Source organism: Hydra vulgaris, chromosome 10 (genome assembly GCF_038396675.1).
Source record: "Hydra vulgaris chromosome 10, alternate assembly HydraT2T_AEP".
In the NCBI taxonomy this organism is placed as follows: Eukaryota; Metazoa; Cnidaria; class Hydrozoa; order Anthoathecata; family Hydridae; genus Hydra; species Hydra vulgaris.
In genome coordinates, this window is record NC_088929.1 from 12,947,501 (window position 1) to 12,972,500 (window position 25,000).

Consider the following 25,000-nt stretch of genomic DNA (forward strand, 5'->3'; position numbering starts at 1 on the left):
TGGTTAGTAAAAAGTTATTTGATCCTGCAAAATTTGCAATCTATTAATTTAAATTAGCTACACTCTCAAAAAAAAAAGTTAATCTTAAAAATAAAAAGGTCTTCTTATAGGTGACATATAAACACTTTCACATCTATTATTTTGTTATCTTCTCTATTTCTCCCTACTCCATCTTCCCTTCATCTATTTATCATTAAAAGATATATAGGAATTGAAACAGAATTTGCTATTTAAGATAAAGGCTCTAGACCACTATATTAGAAAATCTTTTTATTTTAGAGAATAATAAACCGAATTTTTTAGACTAAATTTTAAAATGAGTAAATTAAAAAAAAAAAAAAAAAAGAATAATAGAAAAAGGTACCTGTTCTGTTGGAAACAACGTATTAATATATTCGACAGGATTAAAATCTTTTCCATCTAAAGGATCTGTGCTATTTATTACCTGGAAATCAATTTTTAATAAATCTTTAATTTAAAAACACTTTTAACAGAAAAATTTATAATGATAATAAACAAAGTGTAAAAAAAGAATAATAAACTACAAAGAAGTAATAACAAAACTTGACCTAAAAATAAATAAAGTACAAACAAAGAATAGTAAAGGAAAAGCACAAAATAAAAAAATAAAAATAGATAACCCGCAAACAGTAAAATAACAAAATAATATTAATAAAAAAAATTACTAACAATTGATTATTTTATACAAAATTTATTTAAATAGTAAAAACAATAAATGAAGAAATGCAAACCAGAAAACAAGTCAAAAAAAGTTTTGTTTTTTTCTCTCCTTTAAATCAAGCCAAAAAAAACAACCCCCCCCCTCACCCAACAAAAAACAACAACACATAAAATGGGTGTTCAATCAAAAATGAAACTCAACAAAATGCAATGGATTATGAGCAAATCGCAATGTCTTAGTGTAAACTAGATAAAAAATAGTGGTAATCTAAAATAATTGTTTTTTAGTAATAAAAAATGGAAGATGTAAAAATGGCAGATGTAAGAAAACAATACAAGTCCAACAACAATAACATTATACTAGGAGTACTGTTTACTTATAATTATTTTAAAGTGGATAATTATTTAAAAACAACTGTGTATTGTATAACTGAAAAATATGAAAAGGAACTAAGGACAGAAAACAAAATTTTTGGAAAGAAAAGACACAAAAATGGAAAAAAAGTTAAATCAAAAAGCTTGCAGCTTATTTTGACAACAATTTTAAAATAACCATTAGAAAAGGAGCTAAATAGTTCAAAATTTTGAGAAAAAAAAAGAGTATTAAAGACAAACAACAAATAGAATCACTAGTCAAGGAGAGTCACTAGCAAAACAATCAGAGCAGGAAAGAGCTGTTACTCTTCCTAAATGGGCTAAATACACTTGTATAAAAGTTTTGTTTAACAAATTAATCTAATTTAAAAAAACAACTTTTTTTTAATGTTTTATTCTAGTTTTGTTTTATGAGAGAATATAAAAGAACACTTGTTATTATGAGAGAAGATCTGCAGGTTATAACAGATGATGTAAAAAAAACTCAAGTTATATAATAAAATAATTAAGAAAACTTTTTACGGAATTTAGAGCAGAATATTTAGAAATACCTTTAATAACAGAACAGAATTTAGAAATACCTCTTTTAAAGATTCCTCTACCTCATCTGAAAATACAAGTCCTTTTTGTTGGTCATTGGTTAACTTTAAAGACTCCACCATTTTTAAACTATTTCACATTTTATTACTATATATGTACATATCTGTATAAATATATTCATATACATATACATACATATTAATATATATATATATATATATATATATATATATATATATATATATATATATATATATATGTATATATATATATATATATATATATATATATATATATATGTATGTATATATATATATATATGTATATATATACATACATATATACATATATATATATACATATATATATATATATATATATATATATATATATATATATATATATATATATATATATATATATATATATATATAAATATATATGTTTGTATGTGTATATATATATATATATTATATATATATATATATATATATATATATATATATATATATATATATATATATATATATATATATATATATAAATACATACATACATACATACATACATACATACATACATACATACATATATATATACATACATATATAAACAATATGTTATATATTAGGAAGTAGTGGTGTAGTGGTTGAGTGCTTGCTTCATAAGCAAGAGGTTCCAAGTTTGATCCCCACCATTTTTCCCTGGTGGTACCATGCTCAACTTGTCTCTCCTTGCAGCAGCCTTGTTTGTCAAGGTTCGTGTTTCGGAGTTATAGAGTTGAGATACTCGTCTGTAGTGGCCTTCTTGGCCTTGGGGAAGTGAATTTACATTAAAAAATGTATATATATATATATATATATATATATATATAATATATATATATATATATATATATATATATATATTAATATATAAACAAAATATTTAGTATATAAACAAAACCTTTATATAAGCAAAATATATAATAATATCAGGGTGGGGCAGAGAAACTTGCTTATTTGAAACATATATTATAACAAAAGTATTAAATATATACAAACGAATTTTGTAATAGCATAATCAAGAACAAGTAAATTTTACAATTTGCCAGTTTTAAAGATGATATCATGCAAATGATGTCCGTTATTGTCAATACATTGTGTCAGCTGTGTCCGCAAATTGGTGTTGACTCTTTCCATCTTAATAGGAATGTTGGCGATGGCTTCACGAATGTTATTCTTGAGATGTTCAAGTTGTTGGGTCTGTCATGGTACACGACGGACTTCAGATGTCCCCACAAGAAATAATCGCAAGGCGCAAGATCAGAGGACCTGGCTGGCCACTGAAGATTGCCCCTCAAAGAGATCGTGTGCCCAGGAAAGCCTTCGTTCAAGAAAACCATGGATGCTCTTGATGTATGCACAGTTGCACCATCTTGCTGGAACCAAACATCGTCCAAGCCCATCTCGTTCAGTTTTGACAGGAAGAAATCCTGTAATATCGTCACATAATGCTCAGATGTTACCAAAACTGTCCTCTCATTTTCTTCAAAGAACCAGGGACCGATTATTCCAACTCGGGATATTGCGCACCAAACAGTCACACGTTGCGAGTGTAGAGGTCATTGGTGAAGTTCTCGTGGGTTTTCAGCACTCCAATACGGTATGCTCTGCTTGTTCACAGCTCCAGAAAAATGGAAGTGTGCCTCATTGCTGAAGAACACAAGCGTGTCATCAGGCAAGTCAAGAAGGGCCCTACACGCAGCCTCACAAGCATCGAAGTCCCGAGGAATCAGTTTTTGGGCGACAACAATCTTGTAGAAATGGAACTTCAATTCCTCATGAAGGATCCGTCTAGCAGAATGAGCTAATAACCCAAGAGCTGATGCATGCTTGCGGGCAGATCGTCAGGAAGACTTCAAGATAGATTGCCACACTGCTTTGATGTTCTGCAGAGATCTTGCAGTCCTTTGGAGACCAGGCTTCTTCTTCACATCTCCAGATTCCCTGAAGTTCTTCACCCACGAAACGATTGGAACACGGCCACGAGGTGCAACATGGAAGTGCCAACAAAATGCAGGCTGTGTGGCGATGATTGATTTACCACAGGAAAAATATGCCTCAACCACAAAAGCACATTACACATTCCTTCATGCCACGACTACTGCAAAGAAAAAACAAAATAAATTAATGCGGCTCATCATATAAACAATACTTTACAGTTTGCACTCTTGATTAAGCCCCTCCTTAAAGATATCATAGCAAATCACACTTCAGTAAGGCTAATTCAAATAAGTAAATTCCTCTGCCTCACCCTGTATAAACAAAACCTTTATATAAGCAAAACCAATATTCCACTGTGCTTTGTAAAAGATAATTGAACTATGGGTTTTTGTTTATGTTCATATATTTTTTCAAAATATTTCATTACAAAATAGTTTTTGATACTTTACATTCTTACTCAAATATATTCAAGAAATTTTAAAAAAACCATATAAAACAAAGTAATGAAAAATGATAAGAAAAAAGAAAAAAAAAAAAGAAACCTTTTATTTCACTATTTTAAATAGCAAATTTACTTGATTTTAAATTTATTTCAATAAAAAAATTTTGCTTGATAAAAGTCTTTAAATTGTTAACATATAAAAAAGATATCAAACAAATTTTAAATGAATAAAATACTGCCACATGCATAAAAACACACATACAATAACACACATGTATACATAATTACACACACATACACACACATATATCTTACGTATCACACAATTAAGAAAATCTAGTTTGTGTACATATGTGGTTGAACTTCCTAAAAAAGAAAGAACATAAGTATAGAAATAATTTAGAGTTGGTTTTTTATAGTATATTATATTCAACATTAATTGGCTTTTAATAAAATTCTTAATAAAAAATTACAAATACTAACTTGTACCTTGCATGGTTAGGTGAATGAGTTTGGGTCCTGCAATTATTGCCCCAATAGCAGTTTGGTCTGTTAACAACATCCACAGGTAGTTCAGAGCTAGGTATATTAACCCGGTATTGATAAGCCAATTCTTTTAATAATGTTAAAACACAGCAGTAGCACAGAATATCTTCTGAATTAATATTTGCAGCCTCTAAAAAAATAAGACAAATATAATAATACAATAATTGACACATTAGGGCAAGTCAAAAAGCCATCCATTATATTAAAATAAAGATCTTAAATATAAATCTATAACCTATAATAAATAAAAAAGCTGTAATAGTATCTATTAATTAAAAATATATATAATTTTGCATTTTTAAAGTCAACAGCTAATTGACAACTATACAAAGTCAATTAATTGTTGAGTTTGAGTAAGCAAAATCATAAATTTATTTTTAACTGACTTTAGTCAAAAACAAAAAATCATAAATTTATTTTTAACTGACTTTAGTCAAAAACAAAAAATCATAAATTTATTTTTAATTGACTCAAAATCAAAGCCAAATAACAAAGTTTAAGTTAAATTCATAAAATATTCTAATGATATAAATATTGTTGTCTAAAACTTTCTGCAATGTTTTTTTTATTTTCTAAAATAGTTAAGAATGAAATTATTAAAAAAATGTATTTATCTGTAAAACTTGTAAAATAATATAACTAAAAGTTACAATATTTAAAAAGATTTTAAAATTCCAAAATACTTTTACTTTTAAATAGAATTTAAATAGTAAGAAATAAAAGCCATCATTTAAATTAAACCTTCATTTAAACTACATGCTATCAAAATTTTTATAATTCATAAGATCTTCTTAAAAAAGTAGAATTAAAGAAATTCTCTACTGTTTTCATGTTTACTTGATTCACACAATTTACAACTTTTCAAGTCATCAGTTTCAAAGTCATCATTTTCTAACTATTCTTTTTAACTCTCTATTTTATGAACTCACTTATCTCATCTTACAAACTTAGTTGTTGCTTGCAGAGTTATTGGAAGTGAAGATGTAAATAACTCATTTAAAAAATTTTTTTCTTTGTAATTTTAAAGTAAAGTAACTGTATTGTATAACTTCATTTTCAAGTTATTAATTCATGTGTGATAAAATAATATTCATTATAACTTGTGCATTGTATAAAATTTTATAGTATGTGGATTGTATATAACTTTACAAAAAAAAAGGTATTCTTCTTGTCTGAAATCAGACAAAGAAAAAAACATTTTAATATACTAATTAAAAAACATATTTTTTCTACTTACTATGTACTCTATACATGAATAATATATTTTTTAAATAATTGATAATCTAAAAAAAATACTACTTAGCCTAAAAATTTATCTTAAATTACATTTTTGTGTATCTTTATTAAATAATCAGCTCTTATCTCTCGATATAATTACTACTATATATTACTTGTTTGATATTAATTTTTTTTTTACTGTATTCACCTCATTTAAGGAGGCAACTCCTTTTTTTGAAATCCTCTTTTTTTGTCAACCCCTTAGCTTTAAAAAATAAGCCTTGATGAATACAAACTTATATAGTAAAGTAACCACTACTGTATGCTATGAGATACAATAGTGGTGTATGTTTTACATTATAATAATAGTGGTGTATGTATAACATTAAAAGACATAGTTCTAATGATTCTGTAGCAAAAACTGTAACCACAATTTATTGTCTGCTTTAAATTTATGTATGTATGTACATATATATATATATATATATATACATATATATATATATATATATATATATATATATATATATATATATATATATATATATATATATACATATATACATATATATATATATACATGCTTTATTTCCTGCTTCGTGTTCTGCTGCCATGTAGGACCTTGTACACTTTTGAATAAATGCATCTGGCTACTTTTGAATAAATGCATCTGGCTACTATTTTGTAGAAGACCGCCTAGGCAAAGTCTTAAGGGGTACACAGATTCTATCTGTTGACCAGCCTCGCACCCCTTTTTTATCTAATAGGCTAGCACAGATGTATTTATAATACATTGTTTCCAGTTTAGGATGTTGAATGCTGGATCTTATTGACTCAATGCATGGGTTTTGCTTGTGTCTCTGTTTTTATCACTAGGCAACTCATTCTATTATCTCCTAATGAGGGAACAGCTCTATAACTCAATTTTATGGTTCTGAGGCCGACTGATAGTCAAGTTTCCCGAACTATAAAACTATAAAATTCAAAAAACCATGGTTATCACCAAGTTCTCTAAATCTATCATTTACTAATATTCACAGTCTTCAAAGTAACTTTTCTTCCGTTAAGTCCTATCTCTTGCAAAGTTGACCAGACCTACTTGCTCTTTGAGTGACTAATTTGAGTTCGGCTGTCTCATTTTGTGATCTTAGTGTTGATGGTTGTTTTCCTTTAATTCGTAAAGACTTCAATACTCACATGCTTAGCTTGGGCATTTACATTCACCCATATTCACTACATTCATATATGTAAGAATTCACCCATTTGACGGAAAACTAGGTTTGAATCCATTATTATAACTATTCTTTTATGTACTTTCGTTTGGCACCACTTCACTCTATTGCCTTTCTCTTTGTTCTATATTGCTCTCCTTCATCTCAAGAATGCACTCTTTTCGATGTTATTTCTGATCAAATTGACCATGCCTTCTCTTTTTATCCATCAGCCAATATCGTTGTTGTTGTTGACTTTAATGCTCATCACACTGAATGGCTTGGCTCAAGTGTCAGTGACTCTGCAGGCGTTAAGGCCCTCAAACGTTGTCTTTCTCAATCTCTATCACAAATAGTCAACTTTCCAACTCGCTTTTCAGACCATCTGAATCAGTTACCTTCTTTACTCAACTTGTATCATGTTTCTGTACCTAGTCATGCTCAGTTTCTCCACATTAACCCTTAGGTGCTTCTGATCATGGTTTGATCTCTTTGAAACTATTATCTCATTTTTCTCCATCATCAGAATACCTCTTACAACCACCTTAAAGCTGACTCACTATGAGTCCAAATCACAAAAAAGTGGTCAAAAGTCGACTTATTAAAAATTATTTCAATATTTACAATTTTTTTATAATTTAGAAAGTATATATATCCAATTACTGGAAAATATGTTTTGCAGAATTTTTATTACAAGTTTTACAAGTAACATTTAGTGCTATATAATTACTAAAAAAAGTCCGAGAAAATTTCAAGATTTGAAAATTTTTTTTTAAAGTTATTTAATATTTATCTCATTAAACAGTATTTTAAAAATAAAAAACTTTTTTAATTTTATTTTCTTATTTTATTGTAATTACTGTTTTAATTTAAAAAAAAGTAATAACTCGATTTTTTTAGACTTTGATTTTTTGTTTTTAAAGAAGAGTTTAAAATTTTCAAGGTGTGTATTTTAAGGGTCACAAAAACTGAAAAAACTTTAAATGTCCACTTTTCAACCCTTTCTAATTTCTACCACATTATTATGAATGTATTGGGTACAACACAAATAATTTTTTGCTGCTTGAATTTGCTCCACTTCGATTAAATGCCAATTATTTCTGAAGACACTAGATGAGCCAAGGGAAGGAGGGAGAGGGAAGGCTGGAGAGAAAATTGCTGGAGAGCTTGCAAAGGCTGGAGAGCTTGCAAATTCACATGTTTAATACCAACTACTTCAATTATGTTTAAAAGTTCTAATCTTTTCATGTTTAATCAACAACAAAGAAAACACTTAAATAATTTTGCAAACAAAGTTTTGTTCACTTTACAATAAATATTTTCTGAGAATAAATCAATTTCAACTTCCTTTATAGAAAAGGATAAATTTTTATTTAAGTTTTAATAAGATTGTATAAAAAAATGGCTCCAAGTTCACTTTCTATATAAAAAAAGAAATTGGAAAAAATTTTGGCCACTTTTTTGCAATTTAGACTCACAGTGTGAATGGGACTCTTTTGTTGATTTTCTTTTTGATGCCCCTTGAGTTGAAATCTTTCATCTTCATGCTGAAAAATGTGCTTTTCACATAACTTCTTGGATTCAGGTTGGCATGGAATCTTTTATTCCCTCTCGACAATTCCAAATCAAGCATTACTCTTCTCTATGGTTTTCCTCACATTGCGCTGCTGCAATTTCCAATCGTAACCATTACTTCCATATCTATCAGCAAAACAATTCTCCAGAAAACAGACATCTGTTGCCTTTGTTAGAAACCATTGTAAAAAAGTTATTTCATCTCAAAAATTAGCTTTCGTGACTTCTGGAGAATCTTTAACAGTATCTATATAAAGAGCAAATCTGTTGTTCCTTCTCTATTTTATGGTTTAGATTTTGTCACTTTACCTAAAGACAAAGCTGAATTGTTTGCCAAGAACTTTTCATCAATATCATCTCTTGAATCCACCTGATTCTACCTGACATAGCTGACAAACAGGCTGATACATTGTTTGACATTCGTATCATTCCAGCTTCTGTATCTAAAGTGATTTCCTGCTTGGACTCTTCTACAGCTTGTGGCCTGGACAACATATCTGTTATAGTCTTGCAGAAGTGTCCTTTGGAACTGTGGTCAATACTTTCAAAACTATTTAACAAGTACTTATCAGAGTCTTGTTTTCCAGCCTGCTGGAAAGTTGCATCTGTTATCCCTATTTTCAAAAACATTGGAGAGCAATCTGACTCATCTAACTACCATTCCATTAGTCTTCTTCCTATCATAAGCAAGGTTTTTGAGTCTTTAATTAACAAACACTTTACCTCTTATCTTGAGTCTAATATCTTTCTTTCTGATTATCAATATGGATTTCACTAACAATAATAAACAATAGGTTCTATCGTGCATTAGATAGATGTGGAGAGGTTAAAACTATTGCTCTTGACATTTCTAAAGTTTTTGATAAAGTTTTGCATGCTGGTCTTTACCATAAGCTTTCTTCTTACGGTGTATCAGGTAATATCTTTAACATTATTGAATTAAAAAAGTAAACTTATTATAATTATTAAACCTTAGTATTAAAAATATGATTGAAATCAATAAAAAGCAAGAATATAATAAACACAATTATTGAGTTTTTAGTATTGAAATTAAAGAACTTTTAACATTCTGTTACTGTGGTACAGTCTGATTATTTAAAAAGAAGTGAAAGTATTTAAAAAAATCTTACTTGTGGTGGTAAACTGCTTTAAATCCAGCTTTTGAAGACAATGTGTTAATAGATCTTTTATTTTCATATTTTTGCTGACAAGATAACTCTAATAAAAAAAAGAATATTACAAAATTTTAAAACTACATAAACTCTTAACACTGTAAAATAGTAAGATTCAAACTAAATCAGTCTTTTTTAACTTGAAATAGTCAACGGATCTTCAACCCAATTGTTAACAGTATTTTACTTATCTAGACACTTTTTTTTTTGGTTATAAAACCATGCTTTTTTTATATGAATTATATCATCTCACAAAGTTTACAAATGAATTTTTGAAATTCATTACTTATTTTAAAATTTATTTTTGGGGTTAGACAATCCTTATTCAAAAGCAGAATAAGGATTGTCTAACCCCAGGAGGTAGAAAGATCAAAGCAAAAGAGTATACTAATTGTGTGGTAACTCCTTTGCTATTTCATGAAAATAACCCTAATGATAGCTAGGTGATCCTTAAGAGTCCACCACCAGCTCTTTATCTAAAGTCATCCATAAACCTTTGGCATAAACAAAACATTTTGCAATGATTTCAAGATTGGTTAGCAGAACATTCTCTTCCAACTATATCATGGTGACACACTTGATGGTAATAAATGTTCTAAGGTTCTAAGACCCCTTGATAGATTGGAGAAAATACTTCCTAAAGAGCTATCTAGTTTTCTGGATTACTTTTAGAACTTTTCAAAGGTCATTGATTTTACATTTGGTGTGTATGTACATCCTGAGTATAAGAATGTTTTAAAAAATCTGAGCAGGTCTTTTAAGTCTTTTACAGGAAGAATTTGGAGTATCTGAAGCCCCTACATTTTAAGAAATACTCATGAACATTGAGCAATTCATCAACATAACAGGAAAGGGACTCAGTCAGTTCTTAGAACAGGAAGCAAAATCACATTCAGCATTTGGGAGCAATACTTAATAAAAGACATTTCTTCACCTAAATATATAGACAACTACTTTAAGGCTATCCTAAACTTTAATGCTAACGATAGTAAAATATGCAATTCTATGTATTTTCAACCGTTAAATCTATTAATGTTGTATTTAACTGTAAACTATATTTTGCATTACTTTAAAAAAAGATTTTATAACTTTTCTTACTTTTGCTGGTTTTAAAAGGCCATTTCTCAAAACATTTTCAATTTTTCATTTCAATAATTTTTATAACTAATATATATGTATGTATAAAATTTTTTGGGGTGTTAATGATGAGGTTTAGTTTCATCCAGGCAAAGGGTGATTTACAAGCTGTATATTAAGTCACTGTCTCTAAATACTTTCTTTTCCTGGCTTGTTGACTAATTGATTTGAGTGAGAAATAAATAAAAGCATAATTCCAAAAAAAAAAAGACAATTTGGAGCTACGGTAATTTTGGAAAACCACTTTAAAGTTTTCAACTACTTGTAGGTTTTCTAAAATATTTAGAAAAATTGAATATTTTACAAAAAACTTATTTATAAACTGATTCTCAAGTTTCAATTGTTCACAAGAAATTTACTTGTTCACAAGCACTTTGATATTGGCAGAATTTAAAAGTAGATGTATTTTTCAAGATACACAAGTGTTTAAATATAACACCGCAATTTCTGTGATTTTTGGTTAAAAACTTTTTATCTTTAAATTCTTAACAATTACACAAAAACTTTTTTTAATAGTGAAAGAAACACCTGGATGTTTTTCATACATTTGACGAAGCATGTCCTACCCTTTGAACTCACATTTGTTATAGTCTTTAAAGTCATAAAGAAAATTTGTTAAATATTTGTAAAAAAAATTAGTAAAATTACTCTGAGAAAAATATTTAATGTTTTGACTTTGACATCGAATTGATCTTGTTTTCAGTAAGCCAGAATGAGTAATGAGGAGAATTCTTGAGGCCTACAGCTATCAACGTAGCCACTATATATTACCACTATCAGCAACACCAACTTTAAAGTTTAACAGCATAACTGCATTAAAGGGCATAACTGCCTAAACTTTGATTATGTACTGGAAATTCAATTTTCAAAATTCAAAATTCAAAAACCAATTTTCCTGGATTGTCTAATCTTATTATTTAGCAGCATAATACACAAATTTTTTCTTTCTTGAGGCTATTATAAACATTATTTCTTGACAGCAGTACCCTGAAATACCTTACCACACTAGACTAGACCAGATTTAGAAATAGAAATGGAAACTTATTTAAATAATAAATTTTATGCTGGTCTTTACTTAATTTCATGCTGGTCTGTACTCAGATTACAGACTATATTAAGAATTACATATACCGGAATCTGAATCTTTGGAAAAAAATGAATGAATGTTGATTTATGGATAAAAATACCAAATACTTGTCCACCAATTTCAGATATAACATAGCAAAGCAGTAGCTCACCCTGGTAAAGTGAACAACTCACTATATGAATGCTACACTTTAAAAGCTTTTTAAATTCGACAACTAAATCAATATCTACACCAGCGTTAAAACTTGTATTGTCAGGATTAATCGGTTCAATACTATCGAATACGGTTCTCATATTTAATGTTGGTAAAGCCATAGTGCTTCCTGTATTATTTTCCATTATAACATGTCAGATAATTCCACCATTTATTCAATATTTTGTTTATATTGTTTAAGGTTTGCCAAAACAAACATTCAAAATTTAAAAAATTAATAGAAAGCCCCTAAATTAATATTTTTTTTAGACAAGGCTTTTTTTATGCTCCTAGCAACAAACTTAAGAAATCTGTCTGATTACGTTTGAGCCCTTTTTAAAACTGATTTGCACAAATATAAATTTAACAAAAATTTATTCTATGTTTTTTGTTTTTACTATGAAAAAAGTCATAAACTTAAACAGTATTTTTTTATGCACAGTTTATTTAGTGTCAAAATAATGCTGATAAGGTAAATAAAATGTCTTATATTATAAAGTTGTTATTTGTTTTGTAAAATGGCTATTCTATTCTATAAATTTTTTTTATAACGCATTTTTTAAAGTCAACTTAAAAATCAAAAGTTATCGACTATTTTTTGTATCAAGCGTTAAATTAAAAAAACTGTTTAAAAAGTTTTAAAATAAAAAGCAAAATCAGAATTCAATATTCAGAGCTTCAGTCTTCCCTTATGTTATGGTACTTAACACTTATCTTTGACCACCGGTGGGAAAGTGTGTCTTTAATGTTGTGTTGTGAAAATACAAGAAAAAAGACTATAATAATAAACTAAAGGTTCATGAGTTTAATAATTAGAGAACTTGACTAGATCATAGTGTATGACACCCTAAGCAATAATCTTTACAAATGCTTTATATCTGCTAACCAACTTAAAGTCATAATAAAAGACCCATTATGCAGCCTCCATAATGCATGATAAAGGCACTGACAGGGTGCCTTCTGTGCACAATATGGCACTGTAATACTCTGGTATTTTACAGTTGTTGATAAAATCAACCTCTCTGAGACACCACCCATATGCAATCATCATCCAATACATACCAATAGCACATTGGTGTGCACTGTCTGTTTCTTTTCTACAAATACTACCATGGTCGCTGCTCAAAGGAGTTATCATCTCTAGTTTCATCAATTATAAAAACCTTTTTAGAGAAAATTTGTTCATAATTTAGTAATGAATAATTCTAATTAGTATAACCACCATAAGCTTTGATCAAAGCCTCAAATTAAGGACAAAACTTGGTTTTTTAGAATTTTTAATTCAAGGACAAAACTTGGTTTATCAGATATACTCAGCTGACATGTTGGACCAAGCCTGGGTGGTGGAAGTCTTCAGGGTTTCAAACTTTAAGTGTTGTTGCTTACAAGATTTGGCCTGAACATATTTCTAAATAGAAAAATCCAGAGGGTTCAAATTGGAGAGCTAGACAGTAGGGCAATTTCATTTTTTCCATAAAATATAGATGAGGAAAATTTTGTGAATAAAACTGAGAGCAACGATGTAATTATTTTTTAATTGAAAAAATTAATTTGTGAATATGTATTATATTGTGAATATCATGTAAGACTTTTTGTATTTTATTGAATTATTTGTTGAATTTTAACATAACTCAAAATATATATTTCAACTCAGCTATATATTTATTAAAATATACGATATATATTTCAACTCAACTTTGAATATTCAATTTTACCCCAAAATGTTTTTCTTGCTGTCTGGGTAACATTGCAATTATACATAATATATAATAGATATCTTGATAATCATACATAATATATAATAAATACCTTTTTACTGTAGTAGCCTAATTAAAATAACTATTGTTAACATACTTTATTATTTTTATTTTATAATTTTTATAATTTTGGCCAATATGGTGTTAATAAGCTAACTTTTATTAATAATTTATATTTTTAGCATTCAAAAATGTCAAGAAAATGTTTGAGAACTCCTGGCACACGAAAATATTGTACTAAATCCAATTACTTAAGTTCTACTCTTCAAGAGGCAATTGGTGAAAATTAAATTGGAATAAATGTCTATTGTTGAGGCTTCTAAATTTTTTAAGCACCCAAAACAACATTATTCTATAAATTAAAAAATAAACACTGTAAATCAGTGGGGCACCATATTGTCTTTAGTATTGATCAGGAATATTGTTTTAAAAATCACTTACTTTATATAAATATAAAAGGAATACCATTTGGGTGATAGCAGAAAAAACAAGACAATAGTTTAAAGATTGCCAACCAGGTAGAAAATGGTGTTAGCTTTCAACGGATATCTTGACAGATATCCATTGTTGAAAGATAAAATGCCTTATAGTATTTTAAGGAAACGTGTTAAGGATTGTCATATAAAACTATTTTTCAGTTATTCAAAACCTAGAGAACGAAATAAATGGAGTAAATCCAGAAAACATGTACAATGTGGATATAATGTGAAATTTGATGTTTAACTCAATACTGGATAATTTTTTAAGAAATATGTTTATCAAGTTATTGGGGACTTTCAGTAAAATTGTGCAGTTCTTTCATTGGAACAATTACAATGCACATGCTTTTGAAGATCATGGTTATGGTATAAAAGAGTTTATTGTGGCTCAACCTAATGACTTGTGACAATGAACAAATCCAAGTTGATTGTGATTTTTCAAGTTGAACAAGACAATTGTAATATTGAGAAAATTTGTCTCTTAAAAAAGAGTACTTATGACATCTATTAACACCAAAAAACAATAGCTTGTTGAAAATTCATTTTGTCTCATTTGGTATAAGGGAACTTATAACCTGGCCAAGTTAAAAAAATTGAAATTGCTGATAAATTGTTTGGAAACATTCCAAATGAGTCCTTTTTAATTGATGAGAGTGTGTATACAATAAATGATGACATATTAGTTGCAGAGTTGCATTAATTTTATTGACATTTAAATATTATAACTTTGATTTTTTGTAAACTGTAATTTTATTATAGTAAATGATTTTGTACACTGCAATTTTATTATAGTAAATGTTTTAGAGTATGTCTTTTAAACTTTTATTTTATTATAGTAAATGATGTTTTAGAGTATGTCTTTTAAACTTTTATTTTATTATAGTAAATGATGTTTTAGAGTATGTCTTTTAAACTTTTATTTTATTATAGTAAATGATGTTTTAGAGTATGTCTTTTAAACTTTTATACTCACAACCTTAAAATTTGATCAACAAGTTTATTTAGTGATATGCATTATTTTATTGAATAGCTTGTATGTTTATTGTCAAAATATTCTTATTAGATACATTAGATAAATTCAAAAGTTATTTTAAAGCAAAGCAATTTTTTGAATAAAAAGATTAAAATAGGCATTAAGTTTAATAGTGTTCAAAGTTACCCTAAATGCAAGAGTAACTTTGAATCCTTACTTGAACTTTGTTTTCTTAAAAAATAACTACCAAATGAAAAAAATTTATAAAAATCTAGAAAAAGGAGATCATCAGAACACTCTTAATGCAAAAATAGTAATTTGGTTTGTAAAAAATTAGTTAAAACTATCGCAAAGCATACAAAGTTAACAGGAACAAATGTATCTGAAACATCGTAAACAAATTATCATAATGGTAGCAACATTTTTTTTAAGAAAAAAAAAATTCAATTTTAAATTGCATAACCTTCAAAAACACAAGGTTAAATAGATAAAGAAAATAAAAAAATTGTCTTTAAGATTAAACCCATATCAATTATGAAGATTGTAAATGTTAGATTGACTTAGTACAAGTATGTCAAATTGAGGTGGAACCTTTTACTACAATTAGTTTTTTTATCTGTTGATTTGATGAACACAAAAGAATCTGAAGAGGTTTTGCAACTTACATATCTTTCAAGTCATCAACCAATTGAATGTGCTGTCTGAACCCGAAGTATTTTAGCTAATTTATGGTCTCAAAAAAAGTCACAACTTTCTTACTTACTAAAATTACAGAAATGTTAACAAAAAATCAAATGTTAATGAAAATCACCCAATCAGTTGTACATTTTTTTTAAAGTATTTTTTATAAAAATGTGTTTGGTTTTACATATAAAATCTTCCACACCTATACCAATTTTTGTTTTCAAAAAATTTTGGAATTGCCCTTATAGACAGCCAGATTTCCTTGGACCAGTAAGAAATATTCTCATCAAGCCATGTCTGGACAAATTTTGCTTTGTGATAGGATGCACTATCCTGCATAAAATCAAAAATGTCACTACTCTTGAAGTTGCTACATATCCAAGGAATCACAGGGCTAGAGAACTTGCATATTTGAACCATGTCTAAAAGAGAATTAGCATCATTAGAAGTATGAGGCCAAATAAGACTGTTGTCATATTTGGCCTCATTAAATAATATTATTAGCAGCTTTTTAACTCACAAATAAGGCAAAGCCAGAAAATATACCTATGCATTGATTGTTAATAAGTGAGTAGCGATTGCTATTATTGGACCTCTCTTGAGCAGTTAAGCTCGTACATGATAAGATAAGTGTTTAATTTTTGAACTGAAAAATGGTAATTTGAATAAAAAACAACAATAATTGTTAACAATAAAAAATCAGTGTTACTTATTTTAATTTATAAGTTAATAAATGACAAAATTTAGAACCTAAAATAATAATCTGTTGATAATAATATCCTTTAACAGCCATACAAGGACATATAAAAAATTTATAGAGGTAGAAAATAGAATCAGAAGTAAGATAACAACAAGAACTATAATGACAGACAATTTTAACAAAACTTTGAATAGATATATAATTGTCATGAAGGGTCAGTAGTAAAAAATATTCTAAGAAGATGTAAAACAGAAGACTCTGCTCTCACTCTAAAGAGTGTTGCCATTCATCAGGAAATAACAACATTATTGCGATAATAATTAGCTGTAAATTAATGAGTTTTAAAAAAAATAATAGAAAAAGTTAAAAATAAAGAATAAATGATTTACTCTATAACTAATGATGGAAAAAATAAAATAAACAAAAACAAAGATCCAATAGTCAACATCCAAAGGAAACCTATTAGCAATTCTAGGAATTAGAAACAAGTACAGGAAACAGAATTAACTAGATTTTCCAATGCCTGAACATTGTAAACCAATCAAAACTCAATAAAACTCTGTTTCTTTTTATTTTTTTTATCCTTAAGATTCTTAAGATTAGGAACTTTCAGTTTTTACACAAAAGTATTTATTAAGTAACTTAGGATTCCAGTTTTTATTTACACAAAAGTATATATTAAGTAACTTAGGAATTGATGAGAATCTCTTTGTATTTAAAGACATATTAAGTAACTGTCATTCATTTTGTAAATAATATCACTTAATTAGCCAACAAAAAAACCATTTTTCTAAAATCATTTGCTAAAAAGGCTTTAATCCAGGTCATACCCATAAGAAACATTTTACTATCTTTTGTCAACAAAAAAGGCAACAAGAACTTTATAGTTACATTATTTTAGATTTTGCTTCAAAAAGTAAAACAGTGTTTACAGACAGTGTGTACCAGAAAACAGTGTTTACAGACAGTGTGTACCAGACTACACAACAGTGCAGTAAAATTAGAAAATAAGTATTATAAACCCTAACTACTAAATTATTATAAATATGTAAATTTATTTTTTTGAACACAGAAAAAAAAACAAAAAACACTAAAAAAAACAACAGTAAACACAAGTTTAAGTTTATTGAATAAAAAACAAGTTTGATTACTTGATTTAATAAAAAACATACTTTTAATATTTCAGATTCAAATGGATTTTTAGATATCAATTCTGATAAATGTTTTTCATCCAAGTCCATGTCTAAAAAAAAATAATATACAAATACAGCGACAGTTGCCACATTAGCACAAAGATGCCTTCCAAGATCATTGTTGATCAGTATAACGTGTTATACTGATTTGGTTTATTTTTGATCTGGCAAATTTGTTTTATTTTAAAAATGCATTTCTTTTAAAAAATGTAGTTAAAATGAAAAAACCAATAAACAAAAGTTTAATATTGCTTGAATAAATAAAATATAAAATATGATTGGCAGACTTGTTTGGCTTCAGACTTATTCTAGCATGATTTTGGTTAAAATCAAGTCAAAATTTCAACCATTCAAAAACGTTTAAAAAATTTTGAACATTGATACTCCAATACAATGTCTACATTGAGAGTCAAAATTAGACAAACAACTTAGTTCTAAATACTTCTAGATTTCTTTCTATATAACATTAAAACATTTATGTAAATTTTAGGGGAAAAAATTATAGCTGTTAATACAAAGAAAAAAAAACTATTTTGAAATAAATAGCATATAACAATTAACAGCATTTTAAGATAATGATCAAAACTTGTTAAGAATTTATAAGGTAATATTAAAGACAAAAGTTGTAAAGAACTTGTTAACTGGTCAACAAAAATAGTTTGTCTAAATCAAAAAAAAAACTATTCAATTATTCAAAAATAGTTTTTTTTATCCCATAACTTTTTATACCTGAACTGCATGTAGCAGATTGTTTTGAGCTATTTTACCTTTAAATTTTGACAAGCATCCACGGCATCCTGGTTTAGAGCACTTCCAGTATAAATGACAAAAAAATCTACCACAACACACACCTAAACATTAAAATAAAAATAATAGATGAGTCAAAGACCAGGAGATCAAGAACTTAGACTTAAAACTCTACAAATAGTTTCAATTAAAAAAAAAAAAACATATCTCATCACTGGGGCGCTAAGAGCAAAAGTGTATGCTTTTTGTTTTCACTGAAAATTAAATGCTTTTACTTTTCCAGGAACAAACAAAACTACTTACACCACCATGTAATTTAATATCTGGCCATTGACATGGGTTTTCTTACAGCTGCATAAGCACCATGTTTGTTTTAAGTAAAATGGTTTTAACTACATTTATGGAAACTTTTTTTTATGGTTTTCATTCAAAACTATTTTATTCAAGGTTTATCAGATAAGTTTATGGTAGTATTTTATAATTCTTTCTCCCCAAAAATGTCTATGTTCCTTTTTTATACAGCAAAATATTATTTTTTTTTGGTTCCTTTTTGTAACTTTCAAGACCAGCTTTTTAATAAAAGTATGAATGACTAATTTAATCATAAATCAAAAAAAAATTGGAATAAAAAAATACTTATATGATGTAATATATTTTATCATTTTATACAAGTTAATCGAAGTTTTGAAATCAACTTTTTTGGAGTTTTTATCAAATATTAATTTTGTAATCAAGTTTTCAACATCATACACTAAGTTGCGCTATAAAAAATAACTGTTTCCAAATTATATTAAAGTTTAAAGTTAACCAATTGAAGTTTAAATTTTGCATATTTTGTGCATACCTGGCATATTTTGTGTGTATCTGCCATATTTTTTCATATTATGTAGTTTAGTTCAACTGCTAAATGCAATACAAAATAATTGCATTTTTTTTATAACAAGTGGTGCAATCTAACAAAAAAAAATTGTAAATACACTTCTTAGCAAATATTAAAATGATTCATAAATTTCAAAAAAATCAAACTCCCACTGTTGTCAGCCCCAGAAACAATTTTAACATGCAATTTCATCAGAATTTTAAAAATGCTGAAAGTTTCAGAGCTCGCCTGAAAGGTAGTAAAAAATCAATCGCAAGAAACTGCAACAACTGACAAACAACACATTAAGGTAAATAAAAGGTTGCAAAAAGAAAAAAAATTCAATAATGTCAACATTTATTTAGTTGACAACTTTAATTAAATTAATTTTAATAGTTGATATCTTTAAAACTTTTGTTGTTGATAATATTTATATTTATATATATATTATTAATATATATTTGGAACTTTTTAAATAATCAAGAGTCTTGAAAAGAACTTTTAAATTTTGTTTTTTACTTAATTTGTAATTAATAAGTTTGATCCCCACCACATCCCTGGTAGTACCGCGCTCAACTTGTTTCTCCGCGCAGCAGCCTTGTTCAACAAGGTTTGTGTTTCGGAGTTATAGAGTTGAGAGAGGGTTATAACCACAAGTAGCCTCCTCATCTGTAGTGACCTTATCGGCCTTGGGGAGGTGAGCTAAAAAAAAAAATTAGCTAATAACTTATTTATGCCAACATATTTTTATAATTTTTTTAGGTTTTAGAAGTCACTCTTACCTAGTTTGTTTTATTTGGTAGGTGAAAAAGCAACTTACATTTCCTATCAGAAAGTGGTGGAACAGCTGAGATTAAAACAACTTACATCTCCTATCAGAAAGTGGTGGAACAGCTGAGATCAATCTAAAGCAACATGAACATATCAAATGTGTATCTCCCTCTTGACAAATGTTTCCTAGAATCATAAAGTTAAATCAACTTCAGAACAACTGCACAATTTATATATTTATTTGAACAGGATTAATTCAGCTAATTCTTAATTAAATTAGTTCTTAATAATAATTTAATTAATTCTTAACCTGTATTGGATCTCTGATAAAGACTATCAGAGTCAGTTGAGTCAGATGAGCTATATCCAACACATTCTCTGCATTTAAAAGAACTCCTAAAATAAAGGAATTTTTTTATTTTTAACAAATCAGCAAAATGGAATTAAATATTATCAAATCAGATTTATTTTAAATTACCTCATTCTATGAATAAAGTAACTTACAATAAATCTGATTTAATAGTACAAAAAATTTTGTTATCAAATCATCTTCTACTTATGTTGACTATATATTTATTGTTCAATTTTAAATTAATAGAAAAAAGATAATTGCACAAAAACCTTAAATAAAAAATAAACATTTGATATATAAGATATCAAACAAAAATGTAACAAATAATAAATATTTTTTAGAGGTGCTATGGAGTTCGTTTACCCAAGTGTGAAGTATTTTTAATCAAGTGAAGCGTGAAAAAATGTTTGACCACATGACAAACAAATATAACCATAAAACCAATCAACCAAAATGCATCTAACAAATATAATGATATAAAAAAGATCTAGAGTAGTAGAAAAAAGATGCGGAACAAACAAGTAGTAGTAGTTAGTGAGGAGTAGATATGGAATATAGTGCAAAACAAGAAATAGTATAGAAACAATAAGAGAAGCCTGAACATTATTCAAAATTATATTGTTATTATGTAGTCAAACACTTATATTTATTGTAATTATGTACTAGAACACTTATATTTAGTGTAATTATGTACTACAAAACTTATATTTATTGTTATAATGTACTAGAACATTTATATTTATTGTAATTATGTACTAGAACACTTATATTTATTGTAATTATGTACTAGAAAACTTATATTTATTGTTATAATGTACTAGAACATTTATATTTATTGTTATTATGTACTAGAACACTCATATTTGCAGTAGGTGAATCGTTATAAAGAGAACATTTAAAAAAAATATACACTGTGAGCTATAAGTAATGTTATTTTAACCCAAGTTAAAACCCCTAATACAAACAAATAAACCCTGTTGCATTGACATATCTGACAGTAACTTAGCTATGATTACATTAATAAAGTACCATTGTTACAGAGGTGAGCTGATTTAGAATTTGACTCCATCAATTCTTTTTTTCAAAGAATTTGAATAATTTCAGATTCTTTTAAAAAATTGGCACCAAACTGATGCCAAAATACCTTTCCATGTTAGTTTCCAATATTTGCCTATAACTATTAACTATAAAAATCATACAAATAATTATTAACCATAAAAATCGTACTAAAATTTTAAAAATAGCAAACTTTCTTTTAATTCTGTATATGCATGTGTGTATGAATGCATATTTGTATGCATGAGTGTTTATGTATATCTGTAAACAACTGTATATTTATGCAAATAATAATATATTAAAGTTTCTCTTTTTTTTTTTATGACAATTATTTTTCTTTATTGGATTCCTTTTTATTATGTTTTTTTTTTTTAAGTTTTTTGTTTGTTTAATGACATTACTTTTTTAAACATTTTATTCTTTATTATTATTGCTATTAGAATAATCATGCAACAGGCAGACAACACATCATATCAGACACTTAGTGTACACATGAAACAATTAAATCTTTATATGTAAATTTTAAATCATAATAATAAACATTTTGTGTTCAACATACACACAAAATAAAGGCTATGTAAATACTTCAAAGATAATAATCTGTGTATAAGTTCTTGTTACTATTATTTATTACTTATAAATTATTAATAACATTATTATTTATAAATTATTAATAATAATAAACTATAACTGGTTGTTATAAATAATAATAACCAGTTTATATAATAATAACCATCTGTACCAATACAGCCGTCTCCATTGTTTCTACTTTTAAAGTTTGCATAAGATATTCATACTGTATAAATATTAAAATATTATTTTATTTGCATTAAGCAAATAATATTAATATTATTAATATTATTAGCGTAAATAAAATAATTAGAATCAGTAAAAAATTGGAAAGGGTCATAATTGCAACATATGATTTAAGAACTTGATTTGGATTAGGCACTTTTTTGTCTCCAATAATAACTAACCTAATAGATGCTCTAGACTTGATGGATACTCTAGGAAAATACACAAATAATATCAAAAACAACTTTGTAAAAACAATAAAAAATTATGCAATTAAATTTGATAATTTAATTTGTGATTCATTGTAATGTGGCTGTATTTCATTTTTGAATTTTCAAAGTTTTTTTAAATTGTAGAAATTCATGAACTATTTTCTTAAGTAACTTGTTTATTTTTATTTTGAAAAATTACAACTGATATTAAAACATTAAATTTAAAAGAATTTTTTGTATGCGCATACAAATAATGTGCACATAATAGAAACATTTGTACACAAAAAATGTTTTAACGCAACTTATATATTGCCGCAGTGCTGAAGATGTAACAAGTAACTTATTTTGAGTTGCAGCTAACAGAGTTGCTGGTTCAAATCCTGCTCAGGGAAATTTTTTTAAAATTTTAATGTTTTATTTCAAAGTAGTTTTATGCTATTTAACTATTATTGTTGTTTATTTATATTTATGTTTATTAATTATTTTTATTAAAATTATTTCAAAATTCATAGAATAAGAGCATCAATGTGTACCTAAATTGACTGATATAGTCATAGTTGCATTGGAGTGTACATTAGGGTATGTCACTTGAAGCAAAAATGCACAAAAAAACTTTTAGTGTCAATATTCTAGTGCCAATATTTATCAAAAATTAAAATTCATAAGAAAATTTTTTTTTTTGCCTTTCAATGAACTTGCTTTTTTTGAAGATGTTAGATCATTAAACTCATAAATTAAAAATCATATCTCAGTGAATTTCCAATTTTGATGTTGTGTCAAACAAATGAGAATAAAAAAGAAAAATGATTGGGATTGAAAAATTGAGACTATATCAAGAGCGACAACACGGGGCATTCAAAAAACTTTGAGGCACATTATTGTCACTGGATGGACCCACAAGTTAAAAGGTTGACTTTGCAGTACCAAATGGAAAAGCTAGTTCTAAATAAACAGTATTGAATGACTTGATATATTTAAACCTATTGTGTAGTTGGAACCATTAATCCAGAACCTTGAAAAAATTTTTAGTTCAGCGTCAACAGATTTATTTCTCTGCTATAAACTGATTTATTGTTTAACTACAGACAAGATCGCCCCAAATCTTGAAAACCTCCAAAAAAATGTGACAATATTTACCATAGCAGTTGGCTTACTATAGGAGAAGCTATTTTTTTTCTCTATATGAGTGACCATGGTTTTACTGAAAATGTGCTAAAGACTTCACTTAATTTTAAAATGGGTAGCTCAAGTGTAATTCAACATGTGGTACAAAATCAAAGTAAAACACAGTATTATTGAAGTCCTCAGAAGACTTAATAATACTGTTAGGACTGCTGAGAAAACAATAAAATAAGATAAATGAAATTGTTACTCTTTACATCAAAAATAAAGCTTATTTTGTTCATTCTGAATCTTTGATTCTTTTCCTTATAGCAAGCTCAGATAAGGAATCTAGGAGGCTTTCCATTAAGACCATTAAGGAGATATGGAATGGTTTGGAATATAGAGACACTCAATTCAGGAAAAAGGTCAAACTCAATCTGGTAGCTATGTCCATACAGGAACTGATAAACTGGGAAAAAGAAGATAAACCAGAACCTGTATTTACTTGTCAAATACATACTCAAGATCTTGACTATTTCTTGGAGTTACCTTTTAAAGCATCTTACTTTCCCTTACACACACAGCCTTGTGAAAGAGAAGGTAACACATGCATCTGCATTGTTTGCAGGTTTGAGAAAAGAGGTGGACTTGTCAGGGCTAGGATGGTTAATAGACTAATAATGTCTAAACTTCACTCTAAAAAAGATATTAAAAACATTTTTTAAACAACATTTGATTATTTATACAGTAAATATGTTTCAATATAAATATGTAACATTGCCAAACAAATAGGAAACTTTAGTGCCATTCGTTTTTTTTGTATTTTTTTTTTCATATCTATTTAGACACACAGAACATCAAAAGCGGACTAAAACAGAGATTAAAATTTTTTAAATTGTCATTTTTATCTGACATCTACAGAAAAAAAACAAGGTGCCCAGTGGGTAGAAGAGGTTATTAATTTTTTTTTCTTGAATTTTTACTTTATATTTATTTAACTCTCCCCAGTAGTTTAATTTTTTTTTTGAGTTTTAATTTTTTATATATATTGGCACTAAATGCTGATGCTAGAAGTTTCTTTGTAAACTTTTATTCCAAGTGATGTACCCTAGTGTACATACATCAGGCCTTGTTTTAAAGCATTGTGCTGCTGGCAA

The 25,000-nt window shown here is 27.3% G+C and overlaps 2 protein-coding genes across 2 annotated transcripts in view; both read right to left on the bottom strand.

Moving 5' to 3' along the window:
* The window catches only part of LOC100208099 (vacuolar protein sorting-associated protein 53 homolog), a 35,571-nt gene extending 33,784 nt beyond the window's left edge, over positions 1-1,787 (bottom strand). The window contains exons 1-2 of the mRNA XM_065807283.1: positions 1,638-1,787; positions 365-445 (exon numbers count right to left, since the gene is read on the bottom strand). Of these exons, the coding sequence (XP_065663355.1) occupies positions 365-445; positions 1,638-1,718 (162 nt within the window). The 5' untranslated portion in view covers positions 1,719-1,787. The remainder of the gene's footprint in view (positions 1-364; positions 446-1,637) is intronic.
* A 2,364-nt stretch (positions 1,788-4,151) lies between these two features.
* LOC101240722 (E3 ubiquitin-protein ligase CHFR) overlaps positions 4,152-25,000 on the bottom strand; it is a 68,123-nt gene continuing 47,274 nt past the window's right edge. Inside the window, exons 8-14 of the mRNA XM_065807284.1 lie at positions 20,635-20,720; positions 20,421-20,510; positions 18,715-18,798; positions 17,927-17,997; positions 9,704-9,791; positions 4,513-4,699; positions 4,152-4,389 (exon numbers count right to left, since the gene is read on the bottom strand). Coding sequence (XP_065663356.1) covers positions 4,350-4,389; positions 4,513-4,699; positions 9,704-9,791; positions 17,927-17,997; positions 18,715-18,798; positions 20,421-20,510; positions 20,635-20,720 — 646 coding nt within the window. The 3' untranslated portion in view covers positions 4,152-4,349. The remainder of the gene's footprint in view (positions 4,390-4,512; positions 4,700-9,703; positions 9,792-17,926; positions 17,998-18,714; positions 18,799-20,420; positions 20,511-20,634; positions 20,721-25,000) is intronic.